At 44.3% G+C, this 18,136-nt stretch overlaps 1 protein-coding gene across 13 annotated transcripts in view; it reads right to left on the reverse strand.

The window, feature by feature from the left end:
- Positions 1 to 18,136, reverse strand: part of LOC147124842 (receptor-type tyrosine-protein phosphatase delta-like) — a 921,962-nt gene that overhangs the window by 382,540 nt on the left and 521,286 nt on the right. For all 13 annotated transcript variants that reach the window (XR_015079123.1, XM_085993952.1, XM_085993950.1 and 10 more), the window contains one exon: positions 1,339 to 1,472. Coding sequence is in view for 12 of the 13 variants with exons in the window: in XM_085993952.1 (XP_085850078.1) it covers positions 1,339 to 1,472 (134 nt within the window). In the remaining variant the exon portion in view is untranslated. The remainder of the gene's footprint in view (positions 1 to 1,338; positions 1,473 to 18,136) is intronic.

Below are 18,136 nucleotides of genomic sequence, written 5' to 3' on the forward strand. Positions count from 1 at the left end.
AATAGTAGCATTTTTAACATGTATTACACAAGGTCCACCTGTGATGGCAGTAAGAAATCCTGAAATATTACACATTTTTAGTGGAACTGTGTTAAAGAATGCATGTCAGGTAATCATGAGCCTACTTAGCCTGATTGCACCTGCCTGCTAAGATGCCACTGACCTGGCAATATAAGTGGGTCTTGTTAGGGTCTGGGACAGTAAGAGGCAGATGTAGTGCTGCGCTATCTGGTGGAAGGACACCATGGCTACCATACAGCATAAGTCTGGCACATGGTAATAGTCAATTGTGGCTGGAAACTTGGCTTCACCTCCGTGCAGGCATGCTGTAATTCTGATTTATGGGCATGGTGCCATGGAATGGCATAATGGACCACTGTCTTTGCAACAATCTCATGCCCCATCACCTCCATAACATCAGCCATCAGATAGAGGTTGGGTGCTAGGCTGCTCTATCACTTGCCTGCACCTTGGATTTCCTTTCCCTTCATTTCTGTCTGTCTCTTATTCCCTCAAAGCCTGCAAATGGGCTAAGGTGCCTTCTGAGTCTCTCCAAAGGCTTTCAGGGCTTTTGTCCTCATCCCTTTAAATTGGATTTCCAGGCAGTTTTCCACTCCTGTCACTAGTGTGCTCACTTCATCTCTTCAAATCTGCACCTGGAGTTATGCCAACGAGCTGAAGCTAAATCGTGCTCAAGAAAAAGCCACTGAGAGGGACAGGAGGAAAAAACCTTCCCGCAACTAAGATCAGGAAATAAGCATGTAATATTCACATATTTACAGAACTAAGCCAAAATTAACAAATTCACAGGCCCAGAGGTTTGAAGACAGCTGTAATATTGCAGTCTCTCTAAATCCTCATGTTTTTGGGCACAACATGAAAACGACAAGGTGCCAACAAGAGAAAAAGAAACAGATGGAAGATCGCAATCGGGTTATATATAGGTCACATGATGAGATGATGTAATGTGCTCAAAGTGACAGGTATGACAACTTTCACTGTGCCAATGTTGGGTTCACATCATTACCCATTATACTTGGAGAATGAATAACAAACAATGGAAACTTTTCTTATATGGTTTGTACATTTAATTGTACTAACTTCATAAGAAACTATTGTCATCTGCAATTATTTTTAAATTAATAGAATGAGAGAATGGGTATGTAGTGTAACCAGAAATGTAATAACTAATTTTTCAAGTCTCCTTGTATTTATACCTCGTGAGACGTGTAAAAGTTTTGCTTTTAAAGTAAGTTCAGTTTTATTATATTTTCCCATAGGACAAAAACATTATCCCCATTTTCCGAAGTTATACTCAGAGACTATATTGCACTGTACCTCTTTGCCATACTCTCTTTCCCTGTAATACAACTCGTATCTGATGATGGTATCCTGTCGCGGTGGTGTCCATGACAGCATAATGCTTGTGTCTGATTTCGGTTCTGCCTTGAAGTTACTTGGCTGGCTTGGGACTTGAGAAGAAAAAAAAAGAAGAGTGGTTTAATGGAATAGTACAGCTCGCCCATGCCAGAAGCTGGAATGCCAGTTGATCTGTAATAATTATCTCCTCTATCTGTACACACAAACCAGAGTCCTTAAAGTACAGTAATCACCAACCAAACACTCACAGAAGGGAACGTAAGCATTTTTTATTTCTTATATATTTGCATTTAATTAAAACATTAATTTCCTTTCTGCAATATACACCCTAAACGATCTCTTGTGGTGCTGAAGTCAAGACCAAGTACAGTTAGGGGACACAGGATTAGAAGGCAGGGGACATAATTGGACCAAGGTATGCAGATTTATCAGCTTTAAATAAAAATATAAAATATATGCATATTCAGTCCTCATTTTGAAGTCATAGATTGTGTCCTTATTTTTACATAATACTTTGATTTTATATTATTGTTTAGGCTTAAACTTCGAGCAATCTGGGAAGCAAAGTGCTTGGAGTATAAGAGAGTCTCAGCAGTACATGAGTTGACACAAAAGTGTGACAAGAATGAAACAACAGGAAATAAGGTTTTGTATATAGGAAGTGTGCACTGTACAAACTCTTGACATTAACTCTGATTTCTGGTGATCTTGTATGGGATACAAACTGGTTATGATTTTGGCTGTAGGTCATACCATGGTACAATTTTCAGTGAATATGTAAAAGTAATCCTTTAAGGTGGGAGTAAGAGTTAACAAGTGCGAAAGAGGATTTTACTGTTCAGCAAAATATTGTATCCTGATTATGACTATAGTTCTACAGCTATTTTGTTTTGAGGGGAAGCAATAGATTTTCCTGCTAAAAGTGATTAGTGTCAGAGCTGAGATTAGAATGAACTTGCACATTTTGCAATCAGTGTCTGCATAAAGAACTGGCAGGTCAGGATAAAGCTACCTCTACCCAATTTTAACAATCTGCTTTTATGCTAACTTAACAGCAACCCGATAGTGACATTCCCATTTCATATAACTATCTTCCTCGTGGCTTCCCCGACAGAGAATGTCAATTTAGTGCCAAATTATGGGCTGTTTTATAATGTAAATTCATACTGACTAGTCGAAATTTGAGTCCCATTTCTTACAGCCAGCAGATAGAGGAGACTTTCATTCCATCAGTCCCTGTTTGATTGAATCGCAGGCGCCAGAGGTGAAACGACAGTGTTGTCACTCACTACTCTCTAATCCTTTTACAAATTAAGAATTACAGACAGTCTACTAGTACTACTGGTTTTGAAACAGATGACACCCACCAGTCACCGATTAGTTCTTCTGTTGCCAAGAATTTAAAATGTTGTTATTATTTTTTAGTGAATTTGTCTTACTGCTTTTGAACTGGGCCACTGGAACGGATTAAAAACAATCCATGACTAAAACTTGCAATTACTTAATCTACTGTATAATGGGTGTAAAACTATTATATTATACATTACACCACTAGTCAATCTCCTCTGGCATTGCACATGAGGATTCAAGACCAAATTCATTCTTCAGGTGAAGTGGGGTTAGAGAGTGGAGCGATAATTGGATGAAGGTGAAAGATGAAATTCAGTCAACATTTCAGAGTCATACATTCTGTCCTTATATTTATACAATATATATTTGAGTTTATATTTTTACTTTTGGCTGAATAGCAAAACATATGTTAATTTGGAAAGCAGAGGTATTTGGAGCATAGGAGTTTCTAGGCAGTACAGGTTGAAGAGCTGGGAGAGGCAAAACGGAGGCACTTCAGCACTACCACTGGTGGGAGGGTGTAATTACAGCGTGACAAGTTTATATAGGCAATTTTGATGACAAATGTGGATGTAGGAATTGAAATGGAAAAAGTTGACAGGAAGTGTGCGCAGATATAATTTTTATATATATAGATAGTGCACATTTTCTGTAAATTTTGAGTAAGAATAAAATATGAACTAAAGCAGCAACAGATCCAAATTTCTAACACTGTCAACATTCCAAGGTCTATTAAGGTGACAGCCACGAACGTTAGCCTGAAGAGGTCCTAGGCAACAACAAAAATGCAGCACTTAATTCAGAACATGTATTTATAGATCAAAGGAATATGTACAAAAGAATTCTCAGGCAGTAACCCAACAACCATGTAGTTACACATTATGCGAGAGGGTATCAAATGACCATTTGAATTCAACAGTTTAACTGAAATACAGCAGAAGGTAAAAGACCCTGAGGCACCCTGGAAAAAGTTCAGAACACTAGAGGCAGAGATAAGGTGGCAATGCAATCATATGCAAGATGTATTTCCTGTGTAAGAAGCATCATTCAGGATATATTTCCCCACGTATTTAAGAATTACTTTGCTGGATAACAGTCCTGTAATTGGATTCAGACATGTATTTCATTCCTTTTTTTTTATAGTTACAAATCTGAGCTGAAGTTGCTAAGGTAGGAACACAAGAAGGTACAGGACTGGGAAAAAAAACTCTGTAATCCATCTGGTTAGTTCCGAATATGACTACATCTCAATCACCCCTCCCTTAAATATCTATCCAGTTCCCCCTTTAAATGTTTTCCTACACCCAGGCAGATACAGACAGCTATGACTGACCCCATCACTGGACTGCTTGCTATTTTCTTTTCCTTAATCTCTCATCTTTCATTACTCAATTTGCTAGGCAGATGTCTTCATGTTTGTTTTGTCTCATTTTTCAATTGTCTTTTCAAGATTTTCCCATCCACAGCAAAATGCAGATATAGCGGTAGGAGACATAAGACTACATCAATACATGGAATAATAAATATGGTGGATCACATAGCAATTTTAAATATAGTATTGGTTTGCTCCTGCTGTGTTCCAAACAATGTAATACAAGTGTATATTTTCGGTCCTGATTCTAGTGCTGAGGAATGGAACGTTTTTTGTTGCCAATATCAGCATTAAACACTGCCTTAACCCCCAACCTCAGAAGACAACTTATTCCTCACAATAGTACCTCTACTACTGTGATGTCAATTATGTGAAATCACCACCGATCTTTGATGCTAAATTGTGGGCACTTTGTGCTCGAGCCTGTACCCATTGCGGGCCTTGGTGGATTCAGATCCCAGAGATGAAGGGAAAGTGTGCTATCCAACTGTGCCATACAGTCACAATAAAGGTCAACACTCACTTGAGAACACAGGGTAATTTTCCAAGTATGTGCCAGTGCCAAAGAACCATAGCTGTCTCCCAACACTTATTGGAATATTATGGGCACGCTGCCTGCAATTTTCTGATCTGCACTGGTGGCAGGTAAGTTTCTTGACACACTTGGAAAATTATCCCTGACATGTATATTTGAAAGCACAAAAAAGAATTTCCAAATTTGTCTTTGTGAGGATGATTGGGGTGGAGGGGAGAGGAGTGAAGGTAAGCTACAGGGGAATGAGGGGGTTAGCTGCAAAAACTCATGGGTCTGACACATTTTTTGTCCCTATTCCTCTCAAACAGGGGGCACCAATCTTAGTCGACAATTCCCTTCTTTTGTGATTGAGCTGCAATCTAGTCACACTACTTAATGTTTATGTGCAAATGTTGTCTCATCCTTTGTGGTTCAATTTTTTTTGCTCTCAATTCTTCATAATGTGAGTGTGCACGGGCATATTAAATGTGCTATGGATGCCGCGATAACCTAGCAGCAAAGCCAAGCACCCTCCTTTCCAACAGTTCAATCTCTTTCCACAGTTGTGGGGATTGCGGGTTTGGTGTACAATTAGAAGAACTTGCATTTATATAGCACCTTTCATGACCGTGGGATGTCCTAAAGTACTTCACAGCCAATTAAGTTATTCTGAAGTGTAGGCATTGTTGTAATGTAGGGAAACACAGCAGCCAATTTGCCTACACCAAGATCTCACAACCAGGAATGAGATACTGACCACATAATCTGTTATTTTACTGATATTGGCTGAGGAATATTGGTCAGGACACTGGGAGAACTTCCCTGCTCTTCTTTGAATAGTGCCATGGAATCTTTTATGTCCACCTGAGAGGGCAGACAGGCCTCAGTATAATGCTTCATCCGAAAGACAGTACCTGCGACAGTGTGGCGCTCCCTCAATGCTGCACTGAATTGTCAGCCTAGATTATGTGTTCCAAGTCTGTGGAGTAGGGTTTGAACCTATGATGTTCTGACTGAGAGGTGAAAGTGCTGCCAACGCAGCTAAGGCTGACATCCTCATCTTCTGTGCTATTCACCTTTTTTCTGGCTGGATAAAAAGAGCCCGATAAGTCAAATTATTGGCATCTCGTGGAATGGCACCACTTACCACAGATGAGTGGTCGCGGGATGGGCAGAATTATTGTTCATCACAGATCTCACTGATTCTTTTTGGAAGAGTGCAAAGGTAGTGAGTGGAGAGCAAACAATTCTTTGGAAAGAAATGAGAGGTGATGGTTTCCCAGAAAAGCGGAGAGAATGTCATCAAAAATTTGCAGACCACTTGGAAAATGACAAGTGACCTGCACAGGCACACAGTCATGGTTTAGAAATGAAGAGAGTTGGAATTGGAGTGTGAACTCTCCAGACTTAGTGAAATAATAGAAATATCAATGTTTTTCACTCCTGGAAAGAAAAATAAGCCAGTTTATCTTCTGCTTCATGCCTTGTGTAAGCAGCAGACTAGTTAGCCTATCGGGTTTGTCCATTATTAGGATTACAAAGAGCTCGGTGGAGCCAAAGGTGATCTACCAAACTTTTTGTGTGTTCTGTTTGGCACTGCAGCAGCTGAGCCACAAGATGTCGAGAATTATTTGGCAAATCTTTCAGTTTTGTGAATTGGTAACATATCAAGTCAGGACTCCTCACCTTGCTGCAGGGTGTGCAACAGACAACAAGCTCTACAAAAACAGGCGTCGGCTTCGGCTCAGATAGATTCCACATGAACTTAACAAAATACTATTGCTGAATTTGCATCCATAATTTTAAATGTAGTGCAGCATAGGACACTCACTGACACTACTCCCAATATCTGGCCCAATGCCACTATCTCTCTGTTATTTAAGAAGGATAAAGATCCCATACAAAGACTCTCCGACAGACCTCTAGCTCTCCCTAACTGTGATTACAAAATCTTAGCCAACATTCTGGCTTTATGCCTGAACAATCTGATCACTAAATTAAATCACCCAGATCAGACTGGGCTTATCTACGGAAGGCACTCTGTCAACAATATTCATGGTCTCTCTCTCTCTCTTAGGCAGTCCCTCGGGAACCGAGGGTGACTTGCTTCCACATTAAAAATGAGTTCTCAGGTGACTGATGAGTCCAATGCGGGACCTACAGTCTCTGTCACAGGTGGGGCAGGCGGTGGTTGAAGGGGCGGGTGGGTGGGGTGCTTGGGTTGACGTGCGCTCCTTGCGCTTGGCTTCCGCTTGCTCCCGGCGAAAAGACTCGAGGTGTTCGGCGCCTTCACTTTGTGCTGTCTTGGGCCAGGGATTCACAGGTGTCGGTGGGGATGTTACACTTTTTCAAGGAGGCTTTGAGGGTGTCCTTGAAGCATTTCCTCTGCCCACCTGGGGCTTTCTTGCCGTGTCGAAGCTCCAAGTAGAGCGCTTGTTTTGGGAGTCTCGTATCGGGCATGCAGATGATGTGACCCGTCCATCGGAGCTGAGCGAGCGTGGTCAAAGCTTCGATGCTGGGGATGTTGGCCTGAGCGAGAACACTGACGTTGGTGCGCCTATCCTGCCAATGGATTTGCAGGATCTTGCGGAGGCAGTGTTGGTGGTACCTCTCCAGTGCTTTGAGGTGCCTGCTGTACATGGTCCATGTCTCTGAGACATACAGTAGGGCGGGTATCACTGCTGCTCTGTAGACCATGAGCTTAGTGCCGGGTTTGAGGTCTTGGTCTTCAAACACTCTCTTCCTCAGGCGACCGAAGGCTGTACTGGCACATTGAAGGCGGTGTTGGACTTCGTCATCGACGTCTGCCCTTGTTGACAGTAGGCTCCCGAGGTATGGAAAGTGGTCCACGTTGTCCAAGGCCTTGTAGAGAATTTTGATAATCGGGGGGCAGTACTGTGTGGCAGGGGCAGGTTGGTAGAGGACCTTTGTCTTACGGATGTTTAGTGTAAGGCCCATGCTCTCGTACGCTTCGGTGAAGGTGTTGACGATGGTTTGGAGTTTGACCTCCGAGTGAGTGCAGACTGCATACTGTATTTCGATGACAGAGGATGGGATGACCTTGGATCTGGACTGGAGGCGACAAATATTGAACAGTTTCCCGTTTGTTCTGTAAATTAGCTCCACCCCAGTGGGGAGCTTACTGAGGGTGGGATGGAACATTGCAGCAAGGAAGATCGACAAGAGCGTTGGTGCGATGACACAGCCTTGCTTGACCCCGGTTCGTACGTGGATTGGGTCTGTGGTGAAACCGTTGGTCAGGATCACGGCTTGCATGTTGTCGTGAAGCAGGCAGAGGATGGTGACAAACTTTTGAGGGCAGCCGAATTTGAGGAGGACGCTCCATAATCCCTCACGGTTGACAGTGTCGAAGGCCTTTGTGAGATCAAAGAAGGCCATGTACAGTGGTTGGTGCTGTTCCCTGCATTTCTCTTGTAATTGACGTGCGGTGAAGATCATGTCCATTTATTTAAGAAGGATAAAGATCCCATACAAAGGCTCTCCTACAGACCTCTAGCTCTCCCTAACTGTGATTACAAAATCTTAGCCAACATTCTTGCTTTATGCCTGAACGATCTGATCACTAAATTAAATCACCCAGATCAGACTGGGCTTATCTACGGAAGGCACTCTGTCAACAATATTCATGGTAATTGTATTCACAGTGCATGTGTGGCTGGGAATTCAACCATTATGTGCTCTTAATGAGGAAAAGGCTTTGAACCAAGTTGAATAGGTTTATTTGAGAGGCAACTTTAATAAAGGTGGGGTTTGTCAATACCTTTATCAAACCATTCTTTCATCTATACTCATTCTATACTCAATCCCCAGGTTCTTAGTAATCTCCAACATGTCTGTTTCATTCTCTGGAAGGACACAAGAAAGCTGGCCTTTATTACTACAATATTTTAGCCTTTTTTAGCACCCGAAATTCAATGGTAGTGCCCCAAACAAGAGGCGGGGCGCTACTGGAAGTGGTCCCCCTCCCTCTTGGGACGCTCCCATGGATTATCGCGGCGATTCGTGCAGCAGCGCCACACACTTTGGCATGTCGCGCCGCGGTTCTGCAGGCCTCCCTCTCCTGATTAAAGGGGAGGTGCCTAGCCCTGCTGGACCACCGGGGGAGCGGGGTGCCGGCAAAAGAGCCCGGCACTCAAGAGGAGTGCCGGGCTGACCGATCGCAGCCGGCACCCCGCAGGAGGAGGCAACAGGGGGCAGGTGCTGGCAGGCGGGTCAAGAAAAATGGCCGCCTGGCACCGGCCCTTTAATTTGCGCCACCCCGGCTGCAAGAACGCCCCCCTGACCCTGTCGGACATAGCATCTGGCGGTAGGTCAGGGGGTGCAAGCCAAGTTTGTGGCCGGGACACGAGCGGGGCACTGTGCACAGCGATGACGCCATTGCCGGAGGCGCCGCGCTACCAGCTACCACCACCGCTCACATCCGGCTAACGGGAGGCGCATAGCAACCGAATTTCCCCCCCTAAGTCTTCATCCATCAGTAAACATCAGCTAGAAAATCCATCCAACATTGGTGGCATGTCAAGAGAATGCCACTTCTTTACGTGCAGGCAGCATGCTGCTGTATGTGTCCAAGACCTTGTCCGATCTTGTGACCAGTGTTAAGAATTCAGGAAGTAAGATTTCATCTGTTTGATATCTATAGAGATATTATCAAGGCATTTATAAAGAATGCATTTATAATTTGGCTTTGAATCGTGCCAAAAGGAACCCTTACCCCATAGCAACTTGTCAGGGTACAATGTGTATAGATTAATTACATCAGGACAGGTGTATGACCCTTAGTGCCCACACCCTCGACCACTTCATTCTGGCAGGAGAACTGATTTTCATTTCGTAGCTTTAAGGTCCTTTGAGCGTAGATCATTTAAAATCTGCAGCTTCTATACAAAGTGAACTACCCTCCACATCTGCACACAATGGAGCCAGTTTTGTGTATTAGCATAATTTAGTCCTGAATAGTTTAGCACTGGCACAAATCCAGCCAGAAATGTAGGGAGAACAATTCAGTTGTTTGTGCCTCCTGTTAGCGCCTTAAGAGGGCACCAATTGGGGCGCAAATCAACTAGCGCCCGGGCGCGGCGAAGTTTGCGCCGCTCGCGAAATTAACTAGACATTTTGCGGCGGCACTAAACACTACCGCCACGATCTCCTGCGCCGGCAGATTGTGTCGTCAGTCGAGTGCGCAACGCCCCGTTAGCGCCCCGGACCGGATATTGAGTGGCGCCCCCTGCCTTACCGCCTGCCGCTAGCAACGACAGGTTGAGGGGAGCGTTTTGCTGTCAGAAAGGGACTAGGAGTGCGCTATTTAAAGGCGACCGCTTCCTGCCTTTTTTTGTCAGTGACATTTTTGCACCACGCATTCTGAGAGAGAGAGAGAGAGAGAGAGACTTCTGGAAAGATTCAACGCTGTGTGAAGGAGTTTTGAGTACTGAGCAGCACTTTGCAGGTTCATTTTGATTTGCCCTTCATTGCTTCGCCAGTGCTCTGAGGTAGCGCCTCGCTCCTCGGCCTTTGCGCCTTAAGACAGGTGTGAAGCGCCTTATTTAGCGCTCCAATCACCTCCAGGGGCGATAAAAGCCAAGTTTGCTATCGGAGGCGATAATTAGCGCCAGGCGTTAAACTTTGCGCACGGCCGATAATGGCGCCCCAAACGGGGCGATACTGAATTTTCCCCCCGTAATGTTCTAATAGTATGCAATTTTCATTTGCATACTTATACACAGCTTAGTCCTGTGGTGCAGAGGTAGCTTAATGGTTTAGTGCCTATGGGCTGTGGCAAAATTCTTATCCTTCTTTTCAAATCCCTCTATTTCAATCTCTGACCTCTTGCAAATCCCTGATTTTAATTGCTCCACCATTGGTGGCCATGCCTTTAGCTTCCTCGGACCTAAGCTCTGGAATTCCCTCGCTAAACCTCTCCTCCTTTAAGATGCTCCTTAAAACCTACCTCTTTGACCAAGCTTTTGGTCACCTATCCTAATATCTACTATGTGTCTCAGTTTCAAATTTTGTTTGATTATACTCCTGTGAAGTGTCTTGGGATATTTTACTACGTTAAAGGCGCTATATAAATGCAAGTTGTTATTGGTGGGGGGAGTGGGTGGTAGGGGTCACCAGACAATAGTGATGTGGGTGCAATTTAAAGGGATATGGATACTTAAAGGGAAGTGCTGCACAGGGGGACAAAAATTCTTGCAACCTAACTGGAGTGAAAGAAAGCCTCATGTGGAGGCATGACTCTGCAGTCAGGTAATGGAGTAGCCCAGCACTTGGCCGCCTGTTTGATGGTTGGTATACTGGAAGTGGTGCTGCACGAAGTGATTGCAAAGAGGGTGGCCTTGTTTGCCACTCCCCATAGGCAGCACTGCAGCATGTCTGGAAGGAGGTGGAGGCAGGCTCAAGAGTGCAGCTGACCAGCACAGTCACTGGCTGTCCCTGCTCAATGGTGTGTATTTATTACAGGCTTCCGTGCAGCTGATGGCATGGCTCTGTATTTGGCTCTCGACTGACTTGGTGTGTTTGAAGGCAGTTCCACATGGTTGTTGCCAAGTAGGCGTGCCAATGCTTGCAAGTATGCTTGACAACATCTCGATGCATGTGGTCAGGCAGGCTCTACTGGCTGCTAATCACTCTGCAATGGTATTTTCAATGCAATCGCACTTAAAGCAGAGCATACTGTGATTGGGACGATTCTGAAGAACCATCCAGCATTGCAGTTTGGTCAGGCATTCATTTTATCATCTTTGTGCCATTAGGTTTGCTATCGTGGACTTTCCCTTGAGAACTGGAGTCTCCGCATGATAAAGAGAGATATGTGTCCATCTCTGATGGTAGATGTGGCCTTATGCACCCTAGCGCTGGGAAACAAAGCCCTTCTGACGTAGCCTGACCTGTCCTATCTGGTATCCCTCCGATGGTCTTCTTCCTCCAAAAAGCTGAAATGTAAGGCTGCTTTGATTGGGAAATGACATGATGGCGCTAGCGGAGCTGCAGTGTTAGGTGGGGGGGCGGCGGCTGCGGGGTAGGTGCAGCAGAATAACTGCCACAAACATTCCTGGAAATCGAAGGATTTTTTTTAAATTGGAAGACAAAGGTCGCGATCTTGCCAGCCCTGGGGAGGCGGGTTTGAGGCGGGACTGCCGGGAAATTGGCAGAATCTGGGGGCGGGTGCCCATCCCGCCTCCGTGCCATCCCAGGAGGCGGGTAGCCAGCCCGTGCCGGGTCCCGTCTCCTGAGAAATGAGTATGTGAGGTAAGTGGAAAGTGTTAGAAAAAGTGTACTTACCTTTGTTTCTTCCTGCAGGCTTCAATCGTTGGGGATACAGAGAGTCTTGCATCTCCACGGCAGAGATGACAGATGGCTGCTGCATTCTCCGATGCTACAAAAGAGGTTTGATGAGTCTTAAATTCAAGAACTCATCAAACTACAGAGAATGTCAGTGTTTGACAGCTTCACAGAGCTGACGGTTTCGGTAACCGGCTTCCCCTTAGTTGGCCTGCTAAGCCCGCTGGACGGGCTTAACAAGGTCAATCAAGGTAAAATAGCATGGGTTGGCCACAAGTCTATGGAAGCGGGACTAAAACCCAACAAGTGGGAGACCCGCCTCCAAAAGCTCCCCATTGGCAAAATCCAGCCCAAAGAGTTTGGAAATGGTCCAAAAACTCCTCACTGAATTTTTGTACCATCCCTACAACTTCCATTCTCAGCTGATCTCCTAGCAATCCTGGACACAAATATATATGGGGCTGAAGAGCGCTCATCATCCTGCATGTTCAAAAGTTCAAGAATAGCATGCTGGATGAAATGACATCACCTCTCCCAATTTTAATAGTAAGTTGAAGCTCCAGTCTGTTTGAGGCAGGAGCTTCCTGCCCCTGCTTATCTGCCCAGTGGAAAGGCACCTGATGCCGACACGAGGCAGAGGTCCACCATTATGGATCTCTGCTAAGTTTTCTACCCCATATTACCTCGTGTGCACCAGTTTGTGAATATAATATAGATCATTTTGTAGCGATGAAAATTGCCAGCTTTTTGGGGGTTGCACTGATGACCAACCTCACTAAGCCTTTTAAAAATGATTTGAATGGGTTACACACCAGGTTCAACAGCTTTTCTGAATTCTCTCTGCCAATAGTGGGGGGTCTCCCAAATGTAATAGACACAACAGTGTCTGAAAGGCCTGACCATGGGCGTTGGTTTCTTAAACCTATCACCATTATAGGTTCTTTAGAAAGTCAGAATTGTTTCACTTTATTATATTGCTTTATTTGTACCTGTATTGGTATATCAATTATGGTTATTGTTTAGACCTGATTTTTTTTTGCATCACAAGAATTCAAAGGGGAGATTTTGCGCTAACGGCACAGCAGCGTGACTGCATCTCGTGTCGTGGATGCACGGAGGAGTCCCTGGTCTTTCTGAGGTCTCCTTATTTAAGTATACAGTGCACCCAGTGTGGATTGAACCATGCACTAGGAGTGTGGAACACGCAGAGGCGGGAAGGATATCGGGTGCAGCAGCACAAAAGAGCTGCCTATGTAACTCAGAACGGCTATTACAATGCAACAATACCCGGGCTAAAAGGGTTAAATTATGAGGACAGGTTGCATAGACTGGGCATGTATTCCCTTGAATATAGAAGATTAAGGGGTGATCTAATTGAAGTATTTAAGATGATCAAATGAGTTGATATAGAGAGAAATTATTTCCTCTGGTGGGGGGGGGGTCCAGAACAAGGGAGCATAATCTTAAAATTAGAGCTAGGCCGTTCAGGAGTGATGTCAGGAAGCACTTCTTCACACAAAGGGTGGTGGAAATCTGGAACTCTCTCCCCCAAACTGCTGCTGAAGCTAGGTCAGTTGAAAATTTCAAAACTGAGATTTTTGTTAGGCAAGAGTATTAAGGGCTATGGAACCAAGACGGGTAGATGGGAGTAAAAATACAGATCTGCCATGATCTAATTGAATGGCGGAACAGGCTCGAGGGGCTGAATGGCCTCCTCCTGTTTCTATGTTCCCAATTGTTGGCAACTGTTTCTAGCTGCAGTTTAGATGATGTCAGAGGAGAATGTGTGGCCCCTGGGAGGAAGACAGTCTGCTCCTTTTACACACAGAGATAACTTCCAGGGAGGTCAAGCACAGGAGGGTTGCCATCTTTGGTTTGGAGTGCAGCTTGCCTCAGAAGGCAGCTGTCTGGGCTACATTCAGAGGAAGTGATAGGGCAGGTGAATGCAGTTTCTGCAGTCAAGAAGTCCTCAGAAGACACAGATGAAGAAGACTGCCTAGGTATGTGTCGGCTAAATGCATCTGTTTCCAATGTTATGTTATTACACAGCATTAACACACACCTTCAACTCAAAACAGCTGCACTGGATACATGCTGACCATGTGGATACCGTTTAGTCTTTCTCGAACAATGACAAGGCAATCCATAATCATGCATGGCACCCCTGCCAAATTACAAGCAAACCATTCAATGATGATGGTCTATAAAAGCCTCCACCAATACTCACTTGCATGCTCCTCCACTCTTGTCTCGGGAGGCAACCTGGCCAATTGCAGGGCTCATTTTAAAAAAAGTATTTAAGCAATCTCTTTCCGACTGCAGGAAGAAGAAACCCATACCAAAGAGGCAAGCAACTAGTGGCAGCACACCTGACCTTACTTAAGCGGGAGCCTGTTTGGAGGAAATGACTTTGAAGACTGTGTGCTGCCAGTCCATAGAGATCATTGGAGGAGGTCACGTTGGTCATAGTCAATTTTTGTGGCCCCAGCAGGAGTAGCACCAGCTTTCAGTTGGCATGAGTTCCAAGGAAGCTTTTTAAAGATGTAAAGGGCAGTAGCCCGAACACTCTCCCAGACATGCCCCCTTAGGGCAGGGATTGGTTACCAACAAGGTCAAGCTCTATAAGCTCCTTGAGGAGCAGAAGATTGAGAAAAGCCTCATGCTCCTTTGAGCCCTTCTAATGTCTCCTCTTCATGCTCAATGAGGCAGGGAACTGCTCTGATATTCCAGGCCTCCATCAGGCCCCACTCTGCTGACGCTCCTTACCAGCATTAATGGGCCCACCCCAAACATGCAAATGTCCCCATCATTATAATTCAAGATGGAAGCTGAGTCTGTAAAAGGAGGCGACAGAGATCTGCTCCACTGTACTTCTGATGGTAAAGCAGGGCCCCAGACTTTCCAGCCCAGCATTCTCAAAACAGTTGTTCTTCCCGAATTCTTCTTATCTTTTTCAGACGTTGAACTGTTTGAAATAAGATTTAATGTCAACTCATCAGTTATGCAGAAGACACTGGTTTATTTTTTTTTCTCTTTCAGATTTTTTTGTATATTAATGGGCATAACATCAGCTGGAGACAACTGCAAAACAAAACAGCTCTGAATTTTTGCTCCAGTTAATTTTTGGGAGTTCAGGATGGGGACCAGCTCTCCGGCTGGATGCTTCAGCAAACCATGTTCAGCAAGTTGACCTTCTGTTTACAAGGGAGATTGTTCCAGCTGAATATGCTGCCTGGGAGAGAATTTCACAGTCATGAGAAGCTCAGTGTGTGAAGCTTCACGACTCACATTCTGTGCAGACTTCTTAAATTGATAAAGGTGCAACTGCAGTTGGATGAAGCAATAGAAAATCTTCTAGTGTTGCTCAGGGCATAACCCTCTAGGAGGTTGATAAGAGTAGCCAAATCTTTCTGATGTTGTACAGAGTGGGTTCTGGTATCAAAGTATAGGCTGTCCTCAACAACTCCATTGGTTTTCAAGGCTTTGGGCTGAACTGATTCTGGGAAAAATATAGTTTTATCATCAGAGACAGTGACTGAGCACTAGGGACAAATATCAGTTGATCAAAAAGAGTCAGCATGGATTTATGACAGATAGGTCATGTTTGACAAATATAGTTGAATTATTTGAGGAGGTTACTGGCATAGTAGATAGGAGAGTGTTTATAGATGTTGTCTATATGGACTTCAAGAAGGCGTTTGATAAGAGTCCGCACAAGAGATAATTACCTAAAATGAGAATGCACAGAATTGGAGGAACCTTTGTGACACAGATCAGTAATTGGTTGGGAGGTAGGGGACAGAGACTTGAAATAAAGGGTTTGTTTTCTGATTGGTGGGATGCGACAAGTGACGTTCCCCAGGGAATCTGTACCGGGGCCTCAGCTTTTCACCATATATCTCAATGACTTGGATGAATGAACAGAGAGTTGCATATCCAAGTTTCCAAATGGCACTAAGTTAGGAGGCACATAGAGTTGTGTGGATGGGAGCAGGAAGTTACAAAGGGACGTGGACAGACTAAGTGAGTGGGCAAAACTATGGCAGATGGAGTTCAAGGTGGGAAAGTGTGAGGTCATCCATTTTGTATTTGAGAACGATAAATTGACATATTTCTTAATGGTGAGCTGTGGAAGCGCAAAGGGACTTAAGTGTCCATGTACATAAATCACTAAATGCTCGTGCACAAGTACAAAAATAGGCTGGTGGAATGTTGGCCTTTTTCTTGAAGGGGGTTGGAATTCAAAAGTGAGGAAGTGATGCTTCAGTCATACAGAGCCTTGGTCAGAGTCCATCTGGAGCACCGTGTTCAGCTTTGGGCACCGAACTGCAGGAAAGATTCTTTGGCCTTGAAGGGGGTACAGTGCAGATTCACCAGAATTATACCAGGGCTTAAAGGGTTAAATCATGAGGACAGGTTGCATAAACATGGCTTGCATTCCCATGAGTTTAGAAGGTTGAGGGGGTGATCTGATTGAGGTATGATTAAGGGATTCGATAGTGTAGATACAGAGAAACATTTTCTTCTGGTTGTGCAATCCAGAACAAGAGGGCATAATCTTCAAATTAGGATATTCAGGAGTGAAATCAGGAAGCACTATTTCACACAAAGGGCAGCGGAAATCTAGAACTCACTCCCTCAAAACGCTGCCGATGCTGGGTCGACTGAGATTTTCAAGACTTGAGATTGATAGTATCAAGGAATATGGAACAAAGGTGGGTAAATGAAATTGAGGTACAGTTCATCCATGATCTAACCGAATGGCGGAACAGGCTCGAGGGGCTGAACATCCTATTCCTATGTTCTTATGTTTTATGTAGCCTGAGAAAGAGGGTTTACCGGGCAGGTACAAGCTTTGTACAACACTAAATTACTAATGGTGATAAAAGAGGTGGAAGTTTTCTGAATGATTTGCCAGTTTTCCAGGTAGCTTCACTGCTTTTTGCATGGTATTCTAAATGTGCACAGCATACTGGCAGCAGGTTGTACAAGATAAGTATATGATGATGTTTGTATCTATTCACAACTCCTAGGACTGTTGAAAAGCACATTGTCAGCAACAATCAATGTCCTCTGCTTGGTAAGACATGGTTTTCAACAAAAGGGGTATGCTACAGCATGGGCTACCTCCCAACATTTTAGATTGTGTTTTAATTTGAAAGGCAATATATTATCATACTGTCAGATCATTATGCTCAGACTAAAACCAATTGTCAGTTTTAATTACAAGTGTGCTAATCATATAGAAGCCGAACTGTAGAGCAAGGTACTGATTTAGTTAGCTCCAGATTTGACGTCAACAAGTTGCTTGTGGACTTCCCAAGCTCCACTCTAATGGTTCAGGTTACTCGCCAGCCATTGCTTTTAGACAGCCACCTGTACAATAAAATAAGTTATTGTCTGGCACAGCTACTTGGAATGAACTGCAACTAATATTGCAAATCTGAACATGAATCAGGGCATTTTGAATGTTATTGTAGTGGCTGCTTGAAGAAAATGGCATTACATATGAGTTGCTGTTTATTCCTAATTTTTTATATGTGAAATGTCATTTGGAAACTGCCCGAAATTCCGGTCAGGACAATGGGTGTACAGCAGCTTGCCAGCAGTTGGAACTTGTGAGGTACTCAAATCTTCTGGGACTCCGTACCGTTTTCTACAGACAGCCATTTTAAAGTAGGGCGAGGAGAGGGTGATTCCTCCACCTGCTCACCCCATGTCGAGGGGGTGCATCTGCCCATTTCCCCCTTATATGCTCTCAATACAACTCTCGCTCGCTGGGAGAAGATGGGACTTCTGTGTAGGCCTTTTGAAATGCTCCTAGCCTTTAGTAGGCATAGGTAATCGATTGCAGAGGGGATCAAATATCTTATTTTTAAAATTCTAGCGTCAGCCTTGGCTCAACGGTAGCGTCTCGTCTCTGATTCAGAAGGTTGTGGGTTCCAGCACCACTCCAGAGACTTGAACAGATGATCTACACTGACACTTCATTGCAGTCCTGAGGGAGAGCTGCAATATCGGAGGTGCCGTCTTGCAGATGAGATGTTAAACCAATGCCCTGTCTGCCATCTTAGGTGGATGTAAAAGATTGCATGGCACTATTTGAAGAGCAAGGGTCCTCCAGTGTCCTGGCCAATGTTTACCCTCAATCAACATCATTAAAATAGTTTCATTGTTCATTTTTCTCATTGCTGTTTGTAGGGACCTTGCTGTGC

The sequence above is a fragment of the Somniosus microcephalus genome, chromosome 1, assembly GCF_052327205.1.
Source record: "Somniosus microcephalus isolate GS21.2 chromosome 1, FLI_Smic_1.0, whole genome shotgun sequence".
Taxonomy (NCBI): domain Eukaryota; kingdom Metazoa; phylum Chordata; class Chondrichthyes; order Squaliformes; family Somniosidae; genus Somniosus; species Somniosus microcephalus.